The sequence below is a fragment of the Helobdella robusta genome (genome assembly GCF_000326865.2).
Source record: "Helobdella robusta unplaced genomic scaffold HELROscaffold_4, whole genome shotgun sequence".
Taxonomy (NCBI): domain Eukaryota; kingdom Metazoa; phylum Annelida; class Clitellata; order Rhynchobdellida; family Glossiphoniidae; genus Helobdella; species Helobdella robusta.
Window position 1 is genome coordinate 7,658,534 of NW_008704902.1, and position 25,586 is coordinate 7,684,119.

Below are 25,586 nucleotides of genomic sequence, written 5' to 3' on the forward strand. Positions count from 1 at the left end.
TTTCCAACCGTTGTGCTGAGAAGAGTCTTAGTATTCGTATACATTTCCATCACAAGTCGAACAAGATATTCTGGAATGAGTTGTCGACGTAGACTCCACCTGACTGCTTCACGGGGAACTCGATCAAATGCTTTTTCAAGGTCTACAAAAATGTGTGATAGTTGTTGATGCTTTCCGAGGAACTTCTCTTGCAGTTGCCAAAGGACGTGAATTGTATCAATTGTAGATTTCCCCGCTAGAAAACCAAATTGATAATTTCCGATTGTGATGCACGACGTTAATCTTCTCTCAATGAATTTTTCGACAATTTTCAGGGAGTGTTCTAACAGACGTATACCCCGATATGATGAACAGTTCAATGAATCACCTTTGCCTTTGTATAGCGGGACTGTCATGCTATAGTTCCATTCAGTCGGCATTGAGCAATTTCTCCAGATTTCACGGCAAAGTTGTAGTAACGTTTGGATACCTGCAGTACCAGATGCTTTGAAAATGTCATTTGTGAGTCCAGAGGGCCCTGCTGCCTTTCCATCCTTCATAGCTTTCTCTCCACTGTAGCTTGATCTCATCTTGTTCAAGAACCATCTCATTTTTTTCATTTTTAATACAGGAGGCACCAACTATGTCTTTTTTCGTACGCTTTGCTTGTTTTGCTTTACGATAAAGAGATATCATTTGTTCACCTTTGCTTTTAGTGAGCCACTCTCTGCACTGATCTGTCCGAGCCAGTGCAACTTGACGTTTTGCATAGTTGTTCTTCTCACTGAAAATTTTATGGTCATCAACAGACTTTGATTTTTGCCATTGCTTGTATGCAACTTTCTTTTCAGCTATTGCATTTTGTACAGTCATTCCACCACCAAGTGTCACGTTCATGCTGACGTTTTGTACCAGTTTTCCCACAAACTGTAGTTGCAGCGTTCATCAAAACGGTTTTGTATGTACTCCTATCTGTACTGGCTTGCGATTGGTGGTCTAACTGTGTTGAGACAATCTGTTGAAATTTTTCTCGATGAATATTGCATTTCAGCTTCCACGTTTTGATTCTCCGAGACTTATTTTGTGACAGTTCGACAACCAGGTCTGCCACAAGGAGTCTATGTTGGGCGACACATGATTCGCCAGGTATAACTTTGACGTTTTTGAATAGCCTTCGGTGTTGTTGCTTGACAGCGAAGAAATCAATTTGCGTGGCTGATGATCCACTTTTGTATGTTATGAGATGTTCCAACCTCTTTCTAAAATATGTATTTAGTAAACAAAACCCGTGACTTTCAGCAAACTCAAGGATGCGGTTGCCATCTTCATTCAGTTCTCCATAGCCAAAACCGCCATGTACGTTGTCAAAACCATCTGTTTTCTCTCCAACGCGGCCATTAAGATCGCCTGCCTCCAATCAGGATTGTTTCAGATTTTGGTATTGTTGAGATGGTGTCAGAAAATGCAGTCCAGAAGTCATTTTTCATCTCTTCTGATTCGCCTGTCTGTGGTGCGTATGCAGAAAAAATAATCATTGTTTGCTTTTCTATGCGAAGCTTGATCCACATGAGACGTGAATTAATCTTTTTAATATCCAGTACTTCTTGGGCTAGCGGTTCTTTGACAAAAATTTAAACACCATTTTTGGCCGTCTTTTGACCATTCCAGAATAGTTTATATTTTTCTTTGTCTGGGTTGACATGACAGACACCATTCGATTTCCATCGGGTTTCCTGAAAGCAGCAGATGTCAATCCTTCTACGCTCGAGAATTTCTGCGATTTCCATGCTGCGGCCAGTCAGTGATCCAACATTGAGCGTTCCAAGTATAAGTACCATAGAGGGGCCATTCTGAATTTTTCTGCAACATCCCTCCGCTATTGCATACTTCCCAGGGATTCTTGGCACCCCTTGACCACTTAAGGCCTGCTGGGGACTAGGGGCCGTTGTTTTTCTTTGTGATGGCATAAGAGTAATTTGGGGAAAAGTTTTTACATCCGGACACCCATCCTGACGACAACCACCAGTTATAAGCGGTGGGCCTAGCCTTTCGCTCAAAAGCACGCAAGGCAGCGTGGATGCAGTTTTATGTCATGCCCAGGACTTATTAAAAAAAAAATAAAATTCAAAATAAACTTATTTTCCGAATTCATGCTGCAAATAAGGCCATATTTCGGTTCCGAATGAATCATCATCAGTGCTTTTTGATGTTTATATAGGAAAATATTGACTTTGCCAAAATGAACTTAGATGGAAATTAGGTGTCAGGTTTCTTTATTGGCTGGTCATCTTCTTTGGTCTCCTTTTCTTCATCGATAGCATCATATTCTTCTTTGTCACTAGTTACAATGCTAGTTTTTATTACTTCTTTGTTTTCATTGTTGGTTAAGCGCCGGGTTGGAAGTGAGGTTGTCATTTTTTGTTGTATATTTATTTTTGGTTTATTGATGTCAATTAGGACTGCTTCTGCAATTTTAAGATGCGTGTAGTTGCTGTTCTGGTATATTACTTTGGTGTTGCTGTCGAGGATTTCACGGCTAATAGTGATTGAGTGTGTTGAGTCCAAATGAGATTTGATAGCACCACTCTGTTTATGCATCGTAAGCTTTCTAGTCAGTGAGGTAGTAGTAATCCCGATATATGAGTCATGTTGACGTGCACAGCCGTAAAAGAGGCAATTAAATTCATATATTACGTGATTACGCCTTAACACAGAGTTATCTCTAGGACTACGGTTGTTTTTCAGTATTAGGTGAGACGTCTTCTTATTGTTGTAATAAATTCGGAGTTTAACTTTACTATTTGGGTTGGTTGGTGTGACATTTTTATTGATGATATGTTTAAGAATAGCTTCATCTACTTTTTATGCAGTTAACATGTGATTTCTGTAATACAAAATGATGTCGTTATCTTGATTGTTGGTACTAGGAAGGTTATTTTTGTGTAGTAATTTGCCTTTAACAATCTTTTCAAGAGAATAAGTCTTATATCCATTGTTTACAAGCAGGTTAGTGACTCTTTTTAATTCATATATATATATATATATATATATATATATATATATATTCATATATATATTCATATATACATATAGCTAATTTACAATTGAAATTATTATTCACTAACCAGGGTGAAGATAAAAACCTTTTGTTTCATCCCATATTTTTAACTGATTTACGTTTATAATTAAAGAAAGTTTGAAAGGCTGATTATCAAATATTATAGAGTTTCGTTGAACAGCGACAAGTTGTAACTTCGGCATCGACACTGGGATGTCATTCCATGCTATGTAAATTTGTGTGACCTTACAGTTTAAAACACTAAATTAACTTTGTTTAAACTAACGTTTTTAAAATTATTAAAAAATATACTTCATCTGAATCATAAGGTCCGAGATTATAAACATCAGCTTCAACGGTAATATTGCTTTTGTAAACTTGGTTTATTACAAACAAGTTAGTCGATAAATTTTTATAAATAAACTTGCTGTATGATAACCCATAACCAAATGGATACAAAGGGTTGCCAGGCCCCTTAAAGTATCTGTATGTTCTCCCATCCATCGAATAATTATCCATTGGAGGAACCTAGAATGTGTATCAAGAAAGATTATTTACAATGATAACATTAAAAATAATTTGTCAATATTTCATCCAGAACTTGATCCATGGAAAAAGGCCAAGTGTAAGGCAATCTACCAGCAGGACTAAGAGTAACACCACCGTTTTTTTCACTATAATTATTGTGGGAAATATTCAAGAACAACACCCTTTTCAGAGCTTCACCCGCACCCTGAGCTGGAAGAAAACATTGCATGATGGCACCAACGTCATCGGAGGTCTCAGCTAATCTTATATCAACTGGTCCGGCAGAAAATATTAGCAATAAGACAGGCCTTTTACCTGTTTATATACCAAATAATCGTATCAGCATAAATAACAATCAAATTGAAAAGTTTAAAATTATACTCAATGAGAGAACATCTTTTAGCAAAGTTTCTTGATAGCCAGGTAGAGCCATAGAACTTCGATCATTGCCTTCACCTTCTATTTGTTGCCCTATGAGTAAATAATTAACAATTAACATTTTAAATAAAAGCTAAAAATTTATGAAATTTTGCGTTTTTATATAAAGTTTAATAATATAACTATTCGAAGGCATCACACATTAAAAGCTCCAAAAAATTTGATTTGTGGGCGTTGAGTCCAGTACTTACTTTCGTGAGGATGGTTTATTAGATATGGAATTTGTCTTGAAGATGATTTTTGTTTGTGCATCAGTTTGCTTGTGCATCGTCAAACGGCGTGAAAGAGCGGTTGTAATTCTGCCAATATGCACGCAATCACCATAAGAGCAAATAAAAGATTATATCACGTGATATACATTCATCTGACTCATGGGTTTGGGGTTGCACCTAATTTTAAATAAGAGGTTTGCAGTTTTTGCATTGGTGTAGTTCAAGAGGAATGTGTGAGGCCCTATTGATAAAGGTGTGTTATGGTGCTGTTTTTATATGCAGAGCTGTATTCACTAATGCCGTTAAGACATGTTCCTTCATTGGTTGGCTCGATATATGCTGACGTGTGATAGATGTCATTGTTTGTATTGGCTTATATTAACACATCGAAGAATGAGAGAGCAATTCCTGAATTTCGCAAAATACTGAAATCTCACTTGTTTGAACATTGATTAACATTTATTTACTTTTGTTGCATATAAGGTTATATTTATATTGTAAAATATATTTAATTACATCTGTAGCACGTATACATTTACTCTAAATATCGATTGTCATTTTAAACATTTGTGCAATGCCGTCCGTGCCTTTAAAAAACTTTTAAAACGCGTTTACAAATACTAAACAATAATATTGTTACTACTATTAATAATAATAATAATATTATTATTATTATTGTTGTTGTTGTTGTTGTAACTTTTGCTGTTATTGATGTTGTTATTGTACTAAATTTAATTTCAAACAACTAATTATTATCTTTTTTGCTTAAATTTCTACATAAGTCTAATCCAGATGCGAAATAAATACGCCGATACGTGGTACGCAAGCGTTGAGCGTGATTTCGATTTAGCCCAATCAAAATCATTTTAAATTTAAGCGTTAAATTGAAAATTATGATTTAAAAAAATATGCGCAAACGGCATCAAATGGCAGCAAACCTTCGAGCAATATATAATAGTACAATTTTATACTATTTTTTTGTCTATACCCTTTTGAAAAGTATTATGCAGCACTTTATAGTCAACATTTTGTTATAAGTCTGAAAATAGGACGAACATCTGGTTCCACACTTTAAGAACATCACTGAAAATTGTTTGCAAAATATCGACAAAAAAAAATAGTATATAATTTTAATCTCGACTTCCTGTAAAAAATGAAATTAAAAGTTTCTATCTGGTGTATAAATAATATACAATCAAACCAGTCAATTGCGAAAAGCATTTTCATATTTGAATAAAACTGACCAAAAATATCATATTCATTTGCCTACAAAAAATTATTTAGAGATTGATGATTTTTGGTGTCGCGATTGGAAAACTGTGAATTAGTAACTCAATTATTTCAAGTATTTGTTTTTTGCATAGGAAATAATTATGATTTTTTGAAAAACAAGCTAAACATTTTTACTAGCACGATAAATTTTTATGTGATTATTAGAATTAAAAAAATTCTATTAAAGTTAAATAAAAAATACAAACACCTGTTCCAAGACAAACTATCAGCAAGTCAGCATCAACTGTGGCATTCTTAACCTTTAATCATAAAAATGTAAATGATCAAGCACCAAAATATCAAATCTTCGAGCAACATATATTTTTACGATTAAAGTTTCAGCAAAGTCAAGTAAAATAAAAGTAATTACTAAAAATTTCTAGACATCCAAAATATGTTAGCTTTTAAATTCACTAATAATATATGCCATGACTTTCTCCAATCAATAACTTAGTAAGTCATTTTAATATCCTTTGTAAATGGTTTTTTCTGATTGTTTTTATCTAGATTGTTGTCTAGGCTTCTAGTTATCTTTACAATTCACCAATATTTTGATTATATGTATATATTATTTATATTCTGTTTTCTTATCCTTTTTATTTTGGACTACATAATTATTTACTTAATCTGTTTTTCTTCAAGCACTCAAAAAACTATTTTTTCTAGTGTAATAACTTTACACTTATTCAGATTTCTACATTACTAAATGATTGCCTTTATACACATCCAACATCCTTTTGTCATCTCCGTTTATCCCGCCAAAGCTTAGTTTCTCAAGCTTCTATTCATACATACACCACTCTAATTTTTTCTTAATTACATATTCAATTCTCCTGCTCAAACTTTTTTTTGCATCTTTACGATTCTGTCATCATGTCAATAATTTCTTCCTAGAATTTCTATTCCAATTTTTTGTAACAACATTTTAAAAAGTTGCGTGAAACTTTTCTTTCCAGTATAATACACATCCAAAAAAGGCACACAAAAAGTTTACTGGTACAAACTTCGAATGCATTATAAATTTTACAGGCATTGTCATTACAACCTGAGGCCAAAATCGTCTTTTCTACTGTTCCATTTAATCCTTCAAAAGGAGTTTTGCCATATCTGGTAAGCAAAATATCATATTTAAAAATGAAAATCTGAGATGAAACTTTTAATTTAAAACCTTGCATCTATTGCTGGTGAATATAAGCCATAAAGTTGTTCCAAATTATTTGCCATTGGGCCGACTAACTGTAAACAAACATTAAACTGTGTCATATGGTAAATCGTAAATAAAAACGATTATTAAAGTTCAAATAATTAAATAATTAAAAAGTTCCTTACAGCAACCGTTTTGAAATCCAATATTTTCAACGGTAACAAATTATTTAAATTCTTCAATAGAACAAAACTTTTGGCAGCAGCGGTAATAGCCGCTTCTCTGTGTGGCAAACTTTGAACTACCGATGAATTAATATAAGAATAAGGATTCATTTCTTCAGGATCAAAATGACCAAGACGCATGCGCGCGTAAAATAAACGACGATTGCTTTCTAAAACTGTTTTGTAGCTTGAAAAAAAAAATTTTAATATAACTTATTAATTATTTGATTAGTTTTTAAACGATGTTCCAAAATTTTAATATATTAATTTATACTTTAGGTTCTATGTTGGACCACAAAAATCAATCAATCAATCAATCCTCGCTTATAGTCTCCATCCTTTATGGGTCGGACTTTTTTTATTCCATTCATCAGTTTCTGTTTCAAAGCTGATCTATCCATTGCGTCTGTCTCCTTGAGACCAAGTGCCTTCAAGTCCTCCAGTATGGTCTGCGTCCAGGACTTTTTTGAACGACCTCTTTGGCGGGTGCCAGGCACCTGGTGCTCAGTAACGGAAATTATTGTAACGTTGTCGCTTCGCTTCACATGGCCAAACCATCGTAGGCGATGACGACGACATGCATCCTTCAAAGTGCACAGTCCCGATCGGTTCAGGATCTCGGTTGTATGTATATGGTCCCTTAGGTCAACATGCTGAATTCAACGAATCATCTTCATGTCAGTTCAGTGAAGCTGCTTTTAGTGTTTTATTTTCATCTGCTACGTCCCTGCACCATACATCAGAACAGAACGTATAGCTGTGTTGTATAGCTCTGAGTGCAGCGGTAGAGGAACGCTTCAGTAACGAGGCAAGGAGGTGCCATCTGTCCAACGCTGCACGTATGCGTCTACGAACGGCGGCGTCAGCTGTTCCAGTACAATCCAGCACATCTTCCAGAGAACAGATGTCAACTCTTCGCCTTTCCAGCATGTCGCGTCCAGTAAGCGATCCAGTATTTAGAGTGCCAAGTCTGCTTTTTAAGGAGAGGACGCCCGATTTTCCGCAACATCCCTCCACTGTTGCGTACTTCCTGGATATTGTCATCCTTTGACATTTTAAGGTTTCCCAGGGGATAGGGGATTTTTTCTTTTTTTGTGATGACATAGAAAATGTTTGGGTCAAAAAATTTTTATGTCTGAAATTGCCCAATTCTAACAACCACCAGTATAAACAGTGGGCCTAGCCTTTTTGCTGGAAGCACAAAGGCTGCGTCGTTGCAGGCACCTAGCCTTAGGGTCAAAGGTCCCGGTTCAACAAGGCTGTGGATCTAGAATAAAAGATCGTCCGCTGTTGGAGCCGTTGTCCTAGGATCATCCGCCTCATTCACCGTTGTCTTCTTTCTTCTGGTACAGTTGGTCCCTGTCTAGGACTTTCCCTTATCCACCACCTGGGAACGCGCCTCATAACTAGTGCACCCCAAAATGAAGTTGGACTACATGGACTACTTTTTTTGACTACAAAAATGACAATAAGAAATTCAAACAGTAACGTAGACTGACGGACTGTAGGTCAGCGCCGTTAAATGGCTCATGAACGAATTCTCTTACATGTCTAATAGTGTGTACTAGACTTCACAACTGAAGTGGTGCAAATGAGCAACTGGCGCTGTAACTGATCGATCCGGGTAAATAGACAGAACTCGTTGTCAAAAATGACAATATGTCTAAGAGAAGAAAAACTCTAAATCCTAATCACGAGAAAGTGAATTCCTTTACTAAGTCCGGCGGAGAGTTCATTGCTAAAAACAGCAGTCCGTCTAGGAAGAAGGAAAACCACAATCTCAAGCCTGTGTTGATGCCATGCGTAGGCGGTTTTATATTTGTCTAGGTTTCGGCAGGATTCTGCAGCAGCTACCGATTTGCTTGTAGATGTGTCACATGTCGTGTCACATGAATTTACAACCACTCTTATTACGCCTTCTAATTAATTTACAATTTCTAACTATTAGTTCTTATCCCGATTTCCCGTCTATAACAATATGTTTTGTCGATTACTCTGAAGCATTTGATAGCGTGAAACACGTGGAGCTTATGGAAATATTGAAAAATTTGGATATTGACGTTGATGGATAATACACGAGTTATCAAAAACCTTTATTGCGAACAAAGAGCAGCGATGAAAGTTGGTAACAAGATGACTAGTTTTGTTGAAATAAAAAAAAGTGTTAGACAAGGTTCTCTTCAAACTTGTACACTCTATTGTGAGATCATCATGAAAAGGATAGATCTACCTGGAATATCCATTGGAGGCGTGAATATTAACACTGTAAGATATGCTGATGATACAGCTCTTATAGCAGATTCGCATGGTGATTTTGCCAGTGAAACTGCTCTTATGCAAGGAATCTCAAACAACAAGTGATGTTATTTGAATAATGTATCTGAGACTTTCGCTGGTAAAAGGGCGCTATATGACTGGACAAGCGTGAAAGGCAGGCATGGAATTGGCAGTGTCGTTACCAGCGGTATCAGTTTCGCTTTGTGACCACGAATACTTAATTTTAACAACAAAGTCATTCGCGCCCTAAACACAGGCATCTTCTAAATTACATTGCCACTGGATTGCATGACGCCGCAGATGTTTTTAAAACAAGAGTGATGCGAGGTGCTAAATGCCTGACATATCCGACTTTTTATATCAAATTTTCAATTAGGTTGCGCCCTCTTTCCGACTGCAGAAACCCATATGACATTCGCTTTATTTAATCTTTTCTATTTTATTACATTGTTTTATACACCACAAATTCAAATTTATAATTTTGATTTATTTACCAAATCATAAAAAATACAGAATTAAGGCTAGAATCAAAACCAGGGCTTCAGAGAATAATTTTTATCCGACTCCAGTCGACTATTTGATAGAAAATTTTCGTTGCTGTACACAAATTGCTGAAGCAGATTTCATAGTTGGCAAATTTTATAACAGAATGAATAAAATAAAATAAATAAAAAAGTTCAAAAGTTTATTATATTGACCTTGAAAATATAAAGCAATAATTTATTTTAACCGATCAAATAACACTAACTTTGTAAAAAAAATATTATGAAACACAGAGTAGTTAATTATTTTGGAATTTAAAAAAAAACGTGAACGCAGTGCCATTGTATGGTTACTCTTCGTTTTATAAAAGCATTCAACGTTTTTTAATTCCATATTATTTTATTAATTCTACTCTTGATTATCTGATATTTTTCACACAGTAAATGTTATTTGATCAATAAAATTTTTAAATTATTTCATTTTTATAAGTCTAATAAAAAACTTTAAAATTTTTAAAATTAGTTTTATTTCATTCTTTCTTGTCTAGTGTTTCGTTTTAAACATAGGACTGATAAGATTAAATATTCTTAATCATTTTTTTAGAAAAAAATGAAATGCCATTTAAAAATCAATCAATAAATTATCATTAAGTCATTTAGTCAAATAAAAAAATTTTTGTCAAAAATGATTATATAAGAGACAAAAAAATTAAAACAATATAATGATATTAACATGAAATTTGTTAGATTTGCAAGACAGGCCATTCTACAACCTGCAAAATATGCATTCAAGAACCTAAATGTTTAAATGCCTGCCAACGCTCGCTAGGATAAAACTCTCCTCAAAAATTACTTTTTAAATACTTTCTAATCAAAAATGATTTTTTTTTGTCCGAAAAAAATACATACAAAATTCTCATCCACAGTCAACTTATTAGTTAAACAAGTTTTCTTTCTACATTGCACTTTAATTTGTATAAAAAATTTTATGAAAGGCCAACTTTTGAATTTATATATTCACAGATTTATCCATTTAATCTAAGTATTTGATTTTTATAATTAAAAATTTGCAAATTGAACCTCATTTGATTTTTAAAGACTTTAAAATTTGTATCTTGCACATTTAAAAAACTAAAATTAAGGCTTTCCATCAAGGTGATGGAAGAAATAAACAAACTGATAGGCTCACATGACATATGGAATGTGATATATGCAGATGATATCGTCCTGACGGCGGCCTCGGAACAAGACGCAGCCAGAAAGTTTGAGGTCTGGAATACTCAGCTCGCCGAACACGGGCTAAAGGTAAACCTAGACAAAACAAAAACTATGATCACCGGTGGTACCGCTGAGCCTGTTGTCTCTAGTCATTGGCCATGTTCGGTGTGTAGGGCTGGAGTTGGAAGCAACTCGATCAAATGCCTACAATGTCAGCAGTGGTGTCACAGATGATGCTCGAGAATTACCGAGAAGTCCTGGATGCCGACCATACAGGAGGACTTGAAGGCACTTGGTCTCAAGGAGACAGACGCAATGGATAGATCAGCTTGGAGACAGAAGCTGATGAATGAAATAAAAAAGTTCGACCCATAACGGATGGAGACTATAAGCGAGGATTGATTGATTGAAAAATTAAGGTTTTTGTTTAAAAACAATAAAAAATTAATTTATTACAAACGGAAAACTAATAAAAAATGACCTGACTAATCCGTTTACAACAGCATCGTACAACAATTTGTAAGCAGGATCCTTACCAGGAAGTTCTAAATCAACACCAGAATTAGCGGCTAACACAACAGCTTCCATTAAAGATTTTGTATATTTGTGGCCAGTGTAGATAAATCTTATTGCTTCCCAATCACTAATAAAGTACCCTTAAAATAGTAGAAATTATTAGTAATCATGTATATCTTGTTGAACTAAATTTAATAGAAACCTTTGAAACCTAATTCCCCTCTAGCAATTTCTTGCATCAACCTTTTATTACCACAAGCTGGGATTCCATTGAAACTTTAGAAAATTTCCAGAATATAAAAAATGCATGAATTAGAATCAATAAATATTTAAATAAAAGTAATAAGTGAAATTATTTAGAAAAATATTTTCTAGCAAATATAAGTGAAACAAATTAAATTTATTTTCATTCAAAGCAATCAATGCATTTGTTTTTATTGTTCATTTTTTTAAATTTTTTTAAATTTTGTAAAAGGAAAGCTGATAAAAAACAGAAAAGGTCAACCTATTATAGCTGCACATAATATTCATTGATCCAGCATTTATGCAAGCAGCCCAGTGAGGTAAATATGTTAAGCGCATATCTCTTTCACTAACCTTATGTTTATTTAAAAACAATCTTTAAATATGTTCATAATTTAACTTTCTCAACAAATTTTTTAAAGCCTTATTTAAATTTTACACATGGCATGATTTTTTATCAATGTTTTAGTATGAAGCTATTTAACAAAACATTACAAAATTTGCTTTTCTTCAAAAATTATTCAAAACTATTCAATAATTTGTTTTTCCTAAAAATTTGTTTTATAACTGATAGAGATTTATGTAATAAACACTACTGAGAGAGGAGGGGATTTATAAGTCTGTGAGAGAATGCTGCATGGGGCAATGGAGAGTTTGAGATTTTTTATGTAGCAAGCTTCTACTTTAAACAAAACATTTTTAAAGAAAAAAAACTATTAAGAGAAACTGAAAAGAAACAAAAAATATATTAAACAATAAATAATGTGCAAAAAAACTTTTTTAAAAATGTATTTTTATTTGGAAAAGTTTTTTGTTACATAACAAACAAGTAGCAATTCATAAATGCTGTTATTTGTGTTATATTTATAAAATCAAATCTGAATGATCATATCTGATGTCTATAAAGACATTTTAACTGACACTTTAATATATGTAAAAATTAAACTCTAAAATACAGGTAAAAACAGAGTACTTAATTTACTGACTTTAGCATCAAAAGAAAATCTAGATGATGGGATGTTTTCTGGTCCTGAATGTGCAGCTAGAGTTTTACATCCTGCATTGGCTTTGATGTAACGAGGGTGATCACCTTGTAACCCAGTCACATAAGCTTCAGTCAACCAACCAGACAAAAACGGATCTTCTCCATATATTTCCTTAAAAGATTTTAATTTTAATAATTACATGAGAAATAAAATAGATTAAAAAAACCTGCACTCTGCCCCAAAGTGGATGCCTCATTATGTTGATGAAAGGAGCCAGACAACTGATGCCCTTCTGATGGCCATAATCTCCTTTAGCTGAAGCATCGTGGTATATACCCCGAGCTTCAGTACCTATTATCTCTGCCATATTTCTAAGAATTTCATTACTGTAAATATTGTTAAAAAGCTGTCAACATTTATAACAAGAATGAAAAAGCATTTGTATTTAAGATCAGTCAGTCATTAACTAACATGACCATACAAACATACAAGGCCAAAAAAGTATACAACAAAATTCATGATTCTAAGAAAAAAATTTGTAATATGGAAATTTTGTTATAGAGAATTTGTTTTGAAAAAATTCTATATTGCTTAAAAAAAAGGTGTTTATACACTATATATTTATGAAGAACAACCACTTAATCATATATTTTTATAACAAAAAAATAATATATATTATAATTGCAAAAATATGAAAAATTATATAATTTTATTTTTGCATTATAATATTATATGTATAAAACGAAAAGAATAATAAGTAACACAATATATGCAAAAATGTAACTTAGAGTTTACTACATTTAACAACTTTTATTTAAATTTACTGATAATTCTTTTTATTCACTTATTTAAGACATAAAAAAAACAGTAAAATACTCCATCAGGTACATTTTCTGGTCGAATATTTTTTTTTAACTTTTATTGATTTTTTCCTAATAGAAAAATTATTTTCAAACAACAGAATCAGTTTTATATGTAAATTTCCAAGGGACACAAAAAAAAACATTGTTATATAACGAGGTCCAACTGTATATTGGAGTATTTATTTATTTTTAGTATAAAAGTATAAATATAAATAAAATAAATTTTCATAATATATGCATTGTTTTTACTGCCAATGATGCAATAAAGATAGTAATAAAACGGCTAAATAAAAATAACTAACAAGTAAAGTAAAACATAACAAACAGCACCTAAAAGTCGCAGCCATTCCAATTGACACAGGAAAAGCAGTTGCCTTATTAGGAGCCACAACACCCCTCAAACACTCAGTATTGAAATTGTAAGGTTTAATTCCTAATCGTTCAATGGCGGGACAGGGACCAGCGTCACCACCACCAAAGGCCATTTGCAAAACCATTTCCTGGAGAGTCAACCTTTTGATCAAGTCATTCACTCTCTCATCCCAAGGAAGTGAAACGTTTAGAAAAGGATAATCATAATTCTTATTATCAGAAAGTGCAACTGTGCGGCAAAAGATAAACAAAACGCAAACGCTGTAGACAAATTTAAAGTTCATTTTGTTTGAAATAAAACTACGGAAGAAAAGAATTTTCGGCAAAATATTTTTTCTACCTGCTAAGCACAAATTTTTGTGAGAGCATAATTATACTTAAAAGTGAATTCAAATAAATAATAATAAATATTAGACATTTAGACCAAGGGGAGGCCTATTTACCAGCAAAGAACACTTTCTTATGGGTTAAAGCAGGGATATGCAAAGAACCTCAAATTTTTTTCAACTTTCAATTATTTTCGGTAATGTCAATTTTATTTTTTTTTTGAATTTATACAAAATGAATCACATTGAATAACAATTAAAAATAATTAAAATTTTGTTACAAATTGTAATGACTAAAAAATTGTTGTTAATGGTGTTAATCGAAGCTTTTTTACTTTTCGTTAGTGTTCTGTTAATTTTTCTGACAATAAACTTTTTCAATCAATGTTTAAATTTTTATATTGTCATTTATTTTTCCGTTTTTATATCCTATTAGTTTAAGCTGCTAATTAATAACACATAAATGAACTATATATAACATAAGATTGAAAAATTGAAAATGAACAAGAAAAGACCATTGGGTTCCTCGTCCTGGCTCCAAGGACCAAGATTCAGGATTCTACTATTCTTTACCTTCTAATCTAAATGTAACTAAACTCTAAATCTAATCTAAGTTCTAAGAAACAGAAACTTAGATCATCATGAACTATCTATCTTTGATTACAACATCAGAATACTCTGTAATGTATTGATGACACAGTCTAAAATCTAAATAATGTAGATTTTAGATGGCTGGGACTCTTCAGGTCTCCCTACCTTGAAAGCACGGTAACAGGACATATTAAATGACATATGACATATACAAAAATGAGCGAAGGCCGTTATATTTATTCTAATTATATGATTTAGACCAAGGGAAGACTTATTTACTAATATACAACACTTTCTTATGGGTTGAACCAGGGATATGCAAAGAACCTCAGTTTTTTCATCTTTGAATGATTTTCGGTAATGTCGATTTTATTTTTTTAAATCTGTACCAAATAAAACTAATTAATTACCACATTGAATAACAATTTTAAAAAAAATAAAGTTTTAACATTTTAAATGAAGGCAATATTCCGAAATTTGTAAATGTACCATCGTAACTTTTAACTCGAACGATAAAAAAATCATCCAAATCCCATCCAGAAGAAAGCTTGTAGGGATCAAACATTCATTTATTAACTATCTTATGTATTAATTATTATTAAAGATTATTGCAATTTTCAATGTTACCTAATCTATGTTAATTTTTATGTCTTTGCTTCTCTCTCGATTTCTTCCCTTTTTTCCTGATAACTTGTAAACGAAACGGTTCGAGATTCACGTGGGAATAAAGATAATATTTTATTACGCCTGAATTGTGTTTGTTTTATTTATTTTAACTCACAACAAAGTGTCTTGTTAGTAGCAGAAGTTCGTACTAACAAATTGGTGACCATGACGTGATCTGAACGAAAATCCGACGTGATTTGAACGAAAATCTCACGTGATTTTGAACTAAAATCCGACGTGAAAAGAAATACGAAGATCCACGTGTTAAGATCAAAACGAAAACAATGTTCCAACCAAATGATGACCCGATCGCCATATTACTTCTTCAAGAAAACAGCGTCAACAGATTGGTTCGAGAATTCCGAAATGCAATTTCAATTGCGAAACGTGATGTGTAAAACAACAAGGTTCTATCACGTAATAATTTCCCTGCCGTTGGATATAGTCTCAAATTTGTCATTAAAAGTGCAAAGAGGAACAGATTACGACGCTCTAAAAGCAGTTATTATCAACGTTCAAACAAACCAAACCAGAGCAATTCCAAGAAAAAGAATCTTTTAAAATAAACTTGAATCTGATGAAAAACAAAATTGAAGAGGCAGCCAATAGAAGAGTCCAATAAAATAAAAGTTGTCCTGAGCAAGAACAAAGATGAAAATGACATCCAACAATCACAACAGCAAAATGCTGAGCAGAATGTTACCATCCCATCAGCAAATTCACACATGAACGATTCTCTCCTTGGTTATAAGAAACCAGAAAAAAGATACTATATGCAAATTGTTATAAAAAAAAGGTCTGTTACACTTTTCCTAGGTTTAGAAAAATAAACACACAAACGACGTATATGAATACGTGCTAAACGAAGCACGTGATAGGCGGGAATTGAAATTTATCACTTATTACTTTGATCACGATTACGATAAGATCAATAACATTACAAATCGAATCCGGTCACTGCACGCAATACAAAACAGCACAAGGCAACCTTAACCACTAAACCATCCCGCTGCCTACTATGTCATCACGCCACCCAGTGGGACATCACGTTTCCCAAATGCATGAAACAAATCAATTGAAAAATAATTAAATTGAATAAAATTAAAATAAGAAATAAATATTTATTAATAAACTAAAAAACGTAAAAATTGTAAAATTTGTAAGAATAAATTGTTTCTAGAAAAAAAGAATGATACAAAACTCTAAAGCGCATTAAAAACACGCGCGGGTGCGTTCGAGGGCTTGTACAAATTTTCTAAGTATACGATACGAGCATTGTAGTTTAATTTTTTAGTTTGTGACTGACTTCATGTACGATCGTTTGTAAAAAATTGTAAATGATCTTTGTTTTGGTGTTGGAGTTCTAGTTTTCAAAACTCTCTGGTTCACGTAGGAGTTTATTAATTTAAATTAAAGGAATTAGTTTACCAAATTTCGGTATTTTTCAAAAATGGATGACAGATTTATTATATCCAATAATAACAGCAGCGTTTCCGATCACAGTGAAAACAGCAGCGACGGACTTCCGAGTCACAGCCATGGATGTTTTTTACCTGAAAACAAAATTTGCAGAGATTTTATGAGAAATGCTTGCAACAGAGGTAACGCTTGCCGTTTTCGTCATCCTGATAACGAAGAAACGAGACTGATTTCAGATGACAGTAATCCAAAAGAAATAATATTTTGTCATGATTTTCAAAATAATATTTGCAAAAGAAATGATTGCAGATTCATACATTGCACTAGAGAAGATGAAAACACATACAAAATAACAGGTTTATTGCCAAAATCTTTAACGAGCTCATTAGCATCTGAAAAGAAGCCTCCTATATGTTTAGATTTCAACAAAGGATTTTGCAAAAGGGGAGATAGATGCAAATATAGACACATATGTAATTATTTGTTACATGGAAAAGATGTTTGCGATATCAGAAAAAAAAGAAAATGTGTTGACGATTACCAAGAAAAAAATTTAACAAAAAAATTTTTGTCAGAATATCAGCTTGCTGAAGATAACAATTTATTAAGACGTCGTATAGATGATTTAGAGCGTCAACTCTCTGTTTTAGTTGCATCAAATGAATTGCTACTAGAACAAAATGCTAGATATCGCTCTTGCAAACTGATCACAGTACCACCGATTGTAGCTGTCAGCCAGATGTTAACGCCAACAATAACTCCTGCTCCCATAAGTATTGGATCAAGACCAGTTACAGCCCTTCATCATCAAACTCCTCATGGAATTACTACAATGGCTACTTTGTCTATAGGAAATCAGCGAGAATTTGTTTTGCCACAATCTCTATCTCAACCACCTCCACTGGCTCCCCAACAATCTCTTCCCTCACAAGCGCCAACTGTTGATCAACCAATCTCAATGACAATTGCGCCACTAACAATTGAGACATTACCAATGCCCCCTTGCAGTAATCTTTCTAATTCGACTCTTTCTCAACAGCAGCAGCAGCAAACAATAGCCGCTGCACTTAGTTTATCAATGCCTCATTTATCTCATGCATCACTTGGTAGTCTTATTGGTAATTCTAATTTAGTTTCTTATCCATTGATATCTCATGCTAGATTGCCGACAAGTAGTTTGGGATGAACTGTTGATTTTTAATTTATTATTCGTTTGTTTACATAATTTTTATCAGTAATGTTAGACAATTGAATTTATCAATGTCTAATGTGTTTTTTGTGATTTTTATAATTTTTTTAATCAATGAATTTGTTATTAAAATTATGCTTAAATAATAATGTGTATTCACATTAAAATTAAAGTGTAGTCGCAACGCGTGTAAAACAATAAAGCGCGTTTTGTTTTCATAAATTTCTACCCAAAAATACATTCTGGTGTGAGGCAGGATATCCTTGCCAGTGTAAGTTTAAAACAGAAGATGAGGCATCGAGAACGAGATACCAGTTATTTTTTGATGTTTGAGACTAACAAAATAAGTCCAAGGAAAAATGTTAAAATTGGAATTTTCTGATTGCACAAAGAAGCAGGCCTATAATTTTCCTAGCAGCATACATTCTTTTTTATTAATAGGCGAAGTTATGTCCAACAGCGCTCCTCAATGAATTTTGCAAACTGATGGGCCTTGAGATCAGCTCTGATTTTTGTAAGCGATGAAGAAGTAGAGAAAGAAGTAAAGAGTTCCAGAGAAAAGAAACAGGAAAAGCGAATGCAGATTTAGCAAAAGAGTATTTAACACGGATGTCTGTTTCATGTTTTGTCTGAGCGATCTGAATAGCTCTGATGGTGGACGTATCGCATCATTCTCTACCTCCGCGAAGATGGCGATATTCGGACTAGCACATGCCTTTATATTGTTGATGATTATTGAGAGCGCTTTGTGGCGATTTAAGTATCGTTTGAGTCAACTTTTCTGTATGTGTTACATGTTTTGTTCCAACCACGTTTCATCGCTTGCGTTTCGTTCAAAGTAACCACGGAGTTTTAGCCTCGCCATTTCAGCGTAGCACTTTATCGATTTTATGTTGAAGCCTCCGGATTTCTAGGGCAGAGATAATATCTCTGCGACGCAGCTGCTTACAGGCATGGTCAGCCAATCTCTCATGGTCTCTGTTATCAGACGGTCTAATGTATTTTCTATCCATGTCAATGAAATGTCGTACATACGAAGTTTAAATATTAATTGGGATGAAACAAAGCGTCTTAGAATTTCAAGTTTCCACTGGACGGATATGTCCAATTCATCAATCGTATGTTAAATTCGTTTGAGTTTACTATGTAGTAACTCCATTTCTTTTGCGTTATTGTTAATTTTGGTAACAATTGTTCATATCTTCCGTCGATTTTTCGCATCTCAAATGTACAACATTTATTTATTTTCATCCTCATACTCGTCGATAGGCAACAAGCTAGATTGAGATCAATCAGGTTTTGGGCTCCCTCTGTGCAGTTTGCAATGATTGCTGAATCGTCAGCAAATCGGAGCCAAGTTCATGACTTTAGGCTAGCAGTTGGTCCCCAAATGTATCCGCATTGTTGGTAATATTTTTGCTGTAATACTTCCATTAGAGGATTGAAGCATAAGTCGAAAAGTAAGGGGGAGCTAGGATGGCCTTGCAGTACTCCACGTTTCACCGGAATGGGTGGAGTTAAATTATTACACACAGATACAGTAATGGAGTAATTAGCATATATTGAGCTAATCAAATTGCTCGCTTGGTCCGGGATATGGTGGTTTTGAAGGACTGATGAAATGAGATCATGACTAACTTCACCAAACGCATTCCGTAAGTCCAGAAGAGTAACAATGGTAGTTTTCTGGTGAATCTTTGCGTTTCTCAGTAGATGTGACAATAAATGGGTGTGTACAGCTACACCGTCTACTTTTGGGTAGAAACCTTTCTGTGTTGTTTTATTGATGATGTTATTCATTTTGAGATAAAAAAAATAACAGTAGTAGTAATAATAATAATGTCACTTGTGTATAGCCAATGGAAGCGACTAAGGTATCCTCGATATATGCCATCGAAGCGAGCAAAAACTAGAAGTTGTGATGGTTAAATGCTTCGAAAAATAAAATACAAATAAAAAGATGAAGTTGAAAGGAAAAAGATAAAAATTTTAATGATGATTTGAATTTAAGAAGAGAGCAGGAATTCATGACATCGTGAGGCAGGGAGATCCAGTTGATTGGATCAACGTGACAAAATGCTCGCTTGCCAATGCCAGTTGTTGACCTATGTTGAAGAAACAATAGGTTTTTGGCAAAGCGAAGATGTTGATTAATTAAATTAAGAAGTAGTAAGTAGATTATCGAGATATGCTGGCAAATCGGATGACAACTTTAAAACAAAGACCACAATTTTGTAATGAACGCGAAAATGAAATGAAGCAAAGGTAGACTTTTCAAATTTGATGAAATTGATATTGTATGATGGTCAAACTCGCTCAAGTTCAACTCTAGCCACCCGATTTATTAATATTTAAAGGTAAGAGTTTCTTGTTTTAGAGACAAGCCAAACATTGTAGAATAGCAGTAATCAAGTTTGGACAGTAAAAAACATAATATTGTGCTAAATTACTGGCCTGTCAATCAATCAATCAATCTTCGTTTTGCGTCCAGAGACCCGGTTTCCCGAGGTAGGACGTTGTTTTCTTTGCCATCAACTTTTTGCGCCAAATTAGACTATCAGTTGTATCCATTTCATTTAAATTTAGAGCTTTCATGTCTTGCTCGATTGTTTGCGACCAGGACTTCTTTGGATGGCCTTTGGGACGTGTGCCAGGTACTTCAACATCTGCAAGAGAAGTTATGGCACTGTTTCCACTTCGTTTGACATGACCAAACCACCGCAGACGGTGTTGCCGGCATTCGTCCTTTATATCATCTAAACCAGCACGACGCAGGATTTCGGTAGATTTTATGTGGTCCTTCAGACTAATTCGTTGCATCCATCGGAGCATTTTCATGTCGGTTCGTTGAAGTTGTTGTTCCAGTTTGGTTGTCATTGGCCATGTTTCTGCACCATATAACAACACCGGACGTATCACAGATTTATAAAGTCTTGATCGTAGTGGTAGTGGAATGTCACGCCGCATCAATATAGAGGCAAGGAGATGCCATTTATTCCAGGCTGCACGTATGCGTGCTCGAACGGCAGCTTTAGCTGTTCCAGTACAATCCAGAACATCCCCAAGATATTGAAACGATGTGAATTTATCTATTTTAATGGCTTCAAAAACAGTGCTATGGTCTGGTCGGTAGATAAGAATTGTCTAATATAATATGTACAAACTCGATGAGTTATCTTTATTATCCAGTGAAAAAAAGAGTTGCGTATCATCAGCATACTGATGATAATTCACATTAGGACTATTGAAGGACTCATAGATTGGCGAGATCCTCATTTGAGTTATCTTCTGATTTTAACAATTGGCGACACACAAAGAAAAATTATCAAAACAGTCCAAGTCATCGATCATCTTTTACTAAATAAAAGGATATAAAACATTGAATTTCTAAAAGTAGATTTATTGATATAGAAGTTGAGAAACAAATTAAAAATGAAAAACAAAAATGGCATGAAGTTTTTAAACGAATTCTGGCCTGTATGAAGTTCCTAGCAAGCTAGGATTTAACCTTACGTGATCATTTTGAAAGTCTCACTGAACTTAACGACACTGAATGTTTTAAAAATACAGAAAATATTTTAGCCACAAAAAATTGATTGCCCAATTTGATCCTGTATTACTGATTCATCTGCAATATGCTAAGGATGTTGCTGGTTCAATTTTATATCTTCCACCAAGAATTCAAAATGAATTTATCGGTCTTCTTGCATCTACTGTTAGAAAGCAGATACTTTATGATAATCGTCGAGACAAATATTATGGACCAATATTAGATTCAACACCAGGCCTGGCACATCTGGAACAGTTATTTGAAGCCATTATATTTGTTGACATTAATTTTATAACCTAAAAAGTAACCATCAAAGGAACTTTTCTTGGTTTAATACAGCTTCATGCAAAAGATGCAGGAACATTAGAAAATGTCATTGTTAAAAAACCGTAAGCGGACAATCTTCCGATAGCTGACTGTCGATCACGGTTCTATGATAATACAACTGTAATGCCAGGAAAACTGAGAGGATTACAAACAAAGAATTTCCATTCAAAATCCTCGAGCAATGTTTGTTAGTTGTAACAACCATAGCCTAAATTTAACTGGATTACATGCTGCCAAACAGGTACTGTCAAAATGCTGTTTTTCAGTTCTTTAACTGCTTTATGGTAAAAAAATGGCAGAACGTCTTTCGATTACATTGAAAAGATGCAGTGAACGCAATCCAAGAACAGCTGTATGAAGATGGTAATGTAAGATCTGCATGAAGACGGTAGGCTACTCAAACAAGTAACATTCAAAATGATGCATGCAGCATGCTTCAAAACGTAATGAATTTTAATTTTATCACTACATCATTTCTGGCAAACAGTGGTGTCCAAAATTGACCGCATACTAAAATGGCTGCAAGATCCATCAATAAATTTTCAAGATGCATTCCTGAGATTTATGACTGCAACAGTGGCTAAGTGGCGTACAAAAAGGCGTTTGCATAACTGCAGTCAACGCAGATTGCGAACCGGACTTTACAAAGCAATACTCTGTCGCTTATATATTATACTAGCCTGTGCTAAACAAATGTAACATTTTAGTCAAAAAATTTTGTCATTACATGAACGACAATGAAGATGTCAGAGAAATTCGAGAAACATTTATAATAAATAATTTATAACATTATAATCGCCACCCAATCTACATATCAGGAAAAGAACTTCATCGCAATACACCTCAAACTTATACATACTCAATAAAACTATCATTCACGCAACTAATTTTTATTTCAGAATCACCTCACTAACTCATTAAGCCATCATTTAGTCTATTAATTTGCCTTTTATGCCATTACTTCATTTTATTGTCAATTTATTTTATTTTTTTTTGATTATTTTATTATTTTTTTTATTCTATTTTATTTTACTTTTCATATTTAAATGTTTTCTTTCTACGTTTTTTTTATTTATTTATTTACTTATTCGTTTAATTTTACACAAAACCCGAATACAACAGTATACGATCACGACTTCGGGCTCCGGAGAACAGACAGCTTTTTGCCAGTTGGTCGAACTCGCTCATTTTATTTGTAAACAGAATTCGCTCAAACTAAAAAAACGAGTGTTTTCTAAAACATAGGCTCACAACACTAAGTGATAGTGTTAATATTAATAAGTGTTATAGAAATTAGGAGAAGTTGACACCAAGATTAGCGTCAAGGCTCAACGAGTTGACTGCAGACGAATAGCAAACCAACTTGTAAAAATATTCGAAAAGTAATCTTATCGAATTGTTGACGTGTGTGTGTGCACGCATTCAAAAGCATACTGTGGTAACAAACCTAAACACGACAATGTTAAATAATTGTTGACTGCAATTTCACCGTCACGCATCAATTACGGTTGAGCTGAGCTATTCATATTCAATTTCAGGTGTTAACGGTATAATTTGAGCTTTCGAAACATGACTAATATCTGCACGCAATATTTTAAAACGTTTCAAAATCAATTTTGCAGCAATTCTAAAATTTCAACTAAATTATATAAAATTTTTAATTAAAATTAACTAAAGTTGTCACCAGGATAATTAAATTCCGAAGTAACATGGAGATAGATGCCGTTTACTCTTTTCAAGTTCAAAAATTAGGATCGGAAACAACAAAATCATCAAATTCAATTAACTCGCTGCAAAAACCTTTGAGGAAAATGTACACTTTTTACCAGAAAAATTTTTCAACAAACGCAGCACAGCACAAGATCGTCGCTGGAGTACACGGAATGACTATAATAGACACGTGTAACCAACATCAAAATGCGGAAGAAACGAACAAGGCAACGAATTTACAAATATTAAAAAACCAAATTATCTTTAAAGCCGCTTTACAATTTAAAACGATCGTTGCCGATAAAAAAGGCAAAAAGTTCAAAGCCGCATTCGTTCCATTAGACCAAGGATTACTCGCAAAAAATAAAAAAAAATATAATTCTTTATTTGTCAATTTGGATGAAAAGGAAAATTTTTTGTCAACTGTAACTGACAACCCTCCATTATTTGTTTTTATCACAAAAATAAATAAAATTTTTAATATGCATGTTTTTGTTTGTAGCAACGAAACTCAAGCATTGGATATAGTTAATGCATTTGACGGAATTGCACCAAAATTGAACGAGGTCCAGTCGCAAAATCAGGGAAACAACGTTAGTGAAAAGAAACAAGTTGGATATGACGACAATCCTGCAAACAAAGAATCAACAGTAAAATTGGGAAATCTTAACAGTCAGTTGGGAAATTTCGCTGAAAATTCACAACTAAAATCTGATCCCATGATCTTGCAATCGCCACAACCACATCAAAACCCAATACTGGCTAATAATGTTTATGATCAACTACACCCAACACAACACATACCTCCATTTAATCCCCAGATGAATGTAAATCAACCAACGACTAATTATCCCCAGGTTTATGGACAGTTAATGCCACCATATTACCAACAATATGGAAATCCTTACCAACCACAACATATGTATGGCCCTCCTTACATACCACCTAATTTCCCAGTTTCTATGCAGCAGTGCTATAACCCCTCCGAAAACATGTATCAACCATTTGCCAATGTAGGTCCTTCAGGGACTTACACAAATTTTTATCCTAATCAAGCGTACACTGCCAATGTCCCACAAGAGAAAACAGATGTCATTAACAACAATCTCCATGAGAAGATTCAACCACAACACAAAACAGCCAATCTAATACCGCGACCAGTTATCGTGAATACAAACAACGCACAATGCGAACAAATAGAAGAAAAGTTCAATGATTTAAATATCAAACCAGCAATTTCAGTAACACAGCCGACATCACATTTCTCCAAAACTGCTAAACAAGAATCTTCTCAACAAATATCACAGCTATCACCATTAACAGCCTACAATCCATTTGGAAATTTACTCCAAACGGTCCCAGAAAAACTTTCAAATCATGTGATTGTAGATGAAATACATAACCTATCCCCAAAAGATGTAAACGAAGTTCAACAAACTACTAACGCTCAAGCAGATACATTTTCATATGCCCCGGTGACGCAAAAAAGAAACGAAAAAGTTCCTCCAATCCCTCCAACAAAAAAGCCTCCGGCAAATGTCACGATATCAAACAAATCATCAACAAGTCAACCAATAGATGAATGTACCAGTCCAGTAAGCCCTGAAACCAAAGAAAAACATGCATTGAAAGTACCTAAAAAAGTCATGGGTATACAAGTTCTCCCATTTGGCTTGGACCGTCAAATACAGAAAAAAACGAGTCTGTCGCAGCCTAGTTCACCACAAGAGCTTTCATCTGATGAGAAAACGATTCCAACAGAAACAACAGAAACTCCGAACATCATTGCAGAAAAATAAATTAATAATTCACAAGACGAACCTCGTGAACATCGTCATTTGAAAAATGAAGATTAAAAATATTTTGCGAATTTATATTCATATCGAACCTAGTTTACAATAATGAAAATAAATGATAAACGTGAATGAAAACTATCTTTTAATTTTTTTCAAGTTGCTTTAATTTCGCCTCTGTAAAAAAATAAAATTGATTGAAT

The 25,586-nt window shown here is 33.8% G+C and overlaps 6 protein-coding genes across 6 annotated transcripts; 3 read left to right on the forward strand and 3 right to left on the reverse strand.

Annotated features, from left to right (window-relative positions):
* Positions 1-3,099: 3,099 nt before the first annotated feature.
* On the reverse strand, positions 3,100-3,556 carry HELRODRAFT_67165 (hypothetical protein; the record flags this gene model as incomplete). The annotated part of the gene is made up of 2 exons (XM_009024292.1): positions 3,100-3,282; positions 3,350-3,556. The coding sequence occupies 2 exons, from the start codon at positions 3,554-3,556 to the stop codon at positions 3,100-3,102; spliced, it is 390 nt and encodes a 129-aa protein (XP_009022540.1).
* Positions 3,557-4,343: 787 nt separating this feature from the next.
* Positions 4,344-9,392, reverse strand: HELRODRAFT_162887 (hypothetical protein; the record flags this gene model as incomplete). Its single annotated transcript, XM_009024961.1, has 6 exons — positions 4,344-4,456; positions 5,696-5,747; positions 6,492-6,594; positions 6,656-6,741; positions 7,744-7,941; positions 9,243-9,392. The coding sequence occupies 6 exons, from the start codon at positions 9,390-9,392 to the stop codon at positions 4,344-4,346; spliced, it is 702 nt and encodes a 233-aa protein (XP_009023209.1).
* A 1,884-nt stretch (positions 9,393-11,276) lies between these two features.
* On the reverse strand, positions 11,277-12,833 carry HELRODRAFT_66470 (hypothetical protein; the record flags this gene model as incomplete). The annotated part of the gene is made up of 5 exons (XM_009024179.1): positions 11,277-11,488; positions 11,551-11,624; positions 11,854-11,945; positions 12,578-12,748; positions 12,804-12,833. The coding sequence occupies 5 exons, from the start codon at positions 12,831-12,833 to the stop codon at positions 11,277-11,279; spliced, it is 579 nt and encodes a 192-aa protein (XP_009022427.1).
* A 2,033-nt stretch (positions 12,834-14,866) lies between these two features.
* On the forward strand, positions 14,867-16,395 carry HELRODRAFT_162889 (hypothetical protein; the record flags this gene model as incomplete). Its single annotated transcript, XM_009024962.1, has 4 exons — positions 14,867-14,884; positions 15,641-15,745; positions 15,992-16,191; positions 16,323-16,395. The coding sequence occupies 4 exons, from the start codon at positions 14,867-14,869 to the stop codon at positions 16,393-16,395; spliced, it is 396 nt and encodes a 131-aa protein (XP_009023210.1).
* A 555-nt stretch (positions 16,396-16,950) lies between these two features.
* On the forward strand, positions 16,951-17,286 carry HELRODRAFT_142412 (hypothetical protein; the record flags this gene model as incomplete). The annotated part of the gene is made up of 1 exon (XM_009024963.1): positions 16,951-17,286. A coding segment is annotated over one exon (336 nt), but the record flags the coding sequence as incomplete, so codon positions are not given.
* A 6,303-nt stretch (positions 17,287-23,589) lies between these two features.
* HELRODRAFT_162891 (hypothetical protein) lies at positions 23,590-25,389 on the forward strand (the record flags this gene model as incomplete). The annotated part of the gene is made up of 1 exon (XM_009024964.1): positions 23,590-25,389. One exon carries the CDS (start codon positions 23,590-23,592, stop codon positions 25,387-25,389), a length of 1,800 nt encoding a protein of 599 aa, XP_009023212.1.
* Between the last annotated feature and the right edge of the window lie 197 nt (positions 25,390-25,586).